The following is a 2,278-nucleotide window of genomic DNA, read 5'->3' as shown; positions in this document are numbered from 1 at the left end:
ATGACTCACAGACAGCTCCTCAGGCCAGAGTCTCCTCTCACCTGCAGTTGTTACTACCTGTATAGCTTGGGGAAGGGCCTTGTAAATCTTGTAAGTTTCAGGAAGTTTCTGGGACNTACAAGTTGCTCATTCCTGAGCTTTGGAAGTTCCTTTTACTTCCTGAGCCTTAAGAAGCCTCCCTCCTGGAAGGAATGCTCCAGTAAAGAAGAAACAGATCCTCACCACTGTGCTGCATTCCTTCAGTTTTATAGGCAATGCAGATAAGCTCTTGCATATCAAGCTTGAGGATACTCCAGACTCCTTGCTTTTTAACTATTTCCGCCACATCTGTCACTTTATAGGTAAGGAGAATTTCCTGATGGGGAGTGTTCCACGTGTGTTGACAAGTCTTTCTCTGCTTGAGACCTCCAGGACTTGGGAAAGAGTATAAAATCTAGCACATTCAGCTGTTTAGAAGCCTCAGTCANATGTACATTAGCAGCTTAGAAGGAGTCCTCCCCCCAACCCCTGTGACAGGACTACACTGTATCTGATTGTCCCTTNGCTANATGGCCATTCCTTCTGAGCTAGTCATACAGTGAAGACACTGGCCAAACATGAGTGCACCATGTTTGGGATGCCTGTTCCTCTGTGGGGTCTGGGGCCTCAGAAATGCTTCTCTTTCTACTTCTGTGCCCAGTGCTAGTCAGTAGAGTGGAGTAAGGGAAGGAGGGTCCCCCTAAACCCATCCAGCTTCGATTCCCATCATGCTTCACGTGTCTTTTTGGCTCTGCCCTGGCCTCCCACTTGCCATAGCAATGCCCATCCGCTGTTCAGTACAGATCTTTCGGTCATTCTCAGAATTTAGAGTTGACCAAAAGAAGCAAGATTGCTGAGTCAGGTCAGGGGTCTTGATGGCCAGCGTGGTACGAATATGGCCCCAGTGGCTAGAGGTGGGATAGTAGCCTCCCCTATCCTTCACTTGCCCACAGTTTACCACTTTCACTTTTTAAACTTTTTTTCTACTTGAGGTCTACAACCATGTAGAACACATGCTATAGGTAAGTGCTCTACCTCTAAGCCATGCCATAGCCCCTCCCTGGGGGATTCTAGGCAGGGGCTCTACCACTGAGCCACGCCCCCAGCCCCTCCCTGGGGGATTCTAGGCAGGGGCTCTACCACTGAGCCACGCCCCCAGCCCCTCCCTGGGGGATTCTAGGCAGGGGCTCTACCACTGAGCCACGCCCCCAGCCCCTCCCTGGGGGATTCTAGGCAGGGGCTCTACCACTGAGCCACGCCCCCAGCCCCTCACTGGGGGATTCTAGGCAGGGGCTCTACCACTGAGCCACACTTCTAGCCCCCACTGGGGAGATTGTAGGACTCACAATCCTCTTTCTTTTGACAGTGTCTCCCTGGGTTGCCTAGCCTGACCTTGAACTTTCAGTCTCTTTCTCCTCTTAGCCTCTAAACAGCCTGTGCTACTAGGCCTACAAGGATGGTCTCCTGATGGCCACCAAGGGTCCTAGTGCCATGCACAGCCCTTCTCTCTTCCTTTTGCAGAACTTCACCTCAGGCTCAACTCTGTCGTTCTGGTCTTCTCCACCCGGGGCATCAGCCGCAGCGTTGCTGCTGTGGTGGCCTTACTCATGCATTATAATGAGGAGACGCTGAAGGTAAGTGTCCTGGGGCTGGGGCTCCACTGTGACAGTGCTCACCTGGCTTGCAGAAGACTTGGGGTTGAAGCCAGNCATGGTGGTTTGTTTACACCTTTAATCCCAGCACTCAAGAGGCAGCAGCAGGTGGATCTCCGTGAGTTTGAGGCCAGCCTGGTCTACAGAGTGAGTCCCAAGACAGCAAGGGCTACACAGAGAAATCCCATCTGAAGAAAAAAAAAAGTATTGTTCCCTGGGCAAGAATTGAACCATAAGCACCCTAGGAGGGGAGTCTAAGCTGGATCAGGTAGACTTCAGACTGCAGTACCGCCATACGGTCGGTCTTACCTTCAAGATAAGATGGAAAAGAATCAGGGAGGAGAAATCCAAAGTCTAGATGTCACNTAGACCACGGTGCTCAAGAGTAAGGTCCCTCTGCTGAGAACAGGAGCTTGAGAGCAGGGTGTCAGCCAGTCCAGGCTCTGGTGACAGGTCACCTGTATGGCCAGTATCTTAGTTGTTTACTTTTCTAACAAACAAATAACTAAAGAGATTTAGTATATTTTTAATTTTTTTCGAGACAGGGTTTCTTCATGTAGCCCTGGCTGTCCTGGAACTCACTCTGTAGACCAGGCTGGCCTCGAACT

The 2,278-nt window shown here is 50.8% G+C and overlaps 1 protein-coding gene across 1 annotated transcript in view; it reads left to right on the top strand.

Moving 5' to 3' along the window:
- Positions 1 to 2,278, top strand: part of Styxl1 (serine/threonine/tyrosine interacting like 1) — a 35,179-nt gene that overhangs the window by 27,106 nt on the left and 5,795 nt on the right. Inside the window, exons 6-7 of the mRNA XM_029477807.1 lie at positions 244 to 341; positions 1,540 to 1,652. Coding sequence (XP_029333667.1) covers positions 244 to 341; positions 1,540 to 1,652 — 211 coding nt within the window. The remainder of the gene's footprint in view (positions 1 to 243; positions 342 to 1,539; positions 1,653 to 2,278) is intronic.

The sequence above is a fragment of the Mus caroli genome, chromosome 5, assembly GCF_900094665.2.
Source record: "Mus caroli chromosome 5, CAROLI_EIJ_v1.1, whole genome shotgun sequence".
In the NCBI taxonomy this organism is placed as follows: Eukaryota; Metazoa; Chordata; class Mammalia; order Rodentia; family Muridae; genus Mus; species Mus caroli.
This window is presented reverse-complemented; position numbering and strand designations above follow the sequence as displayed.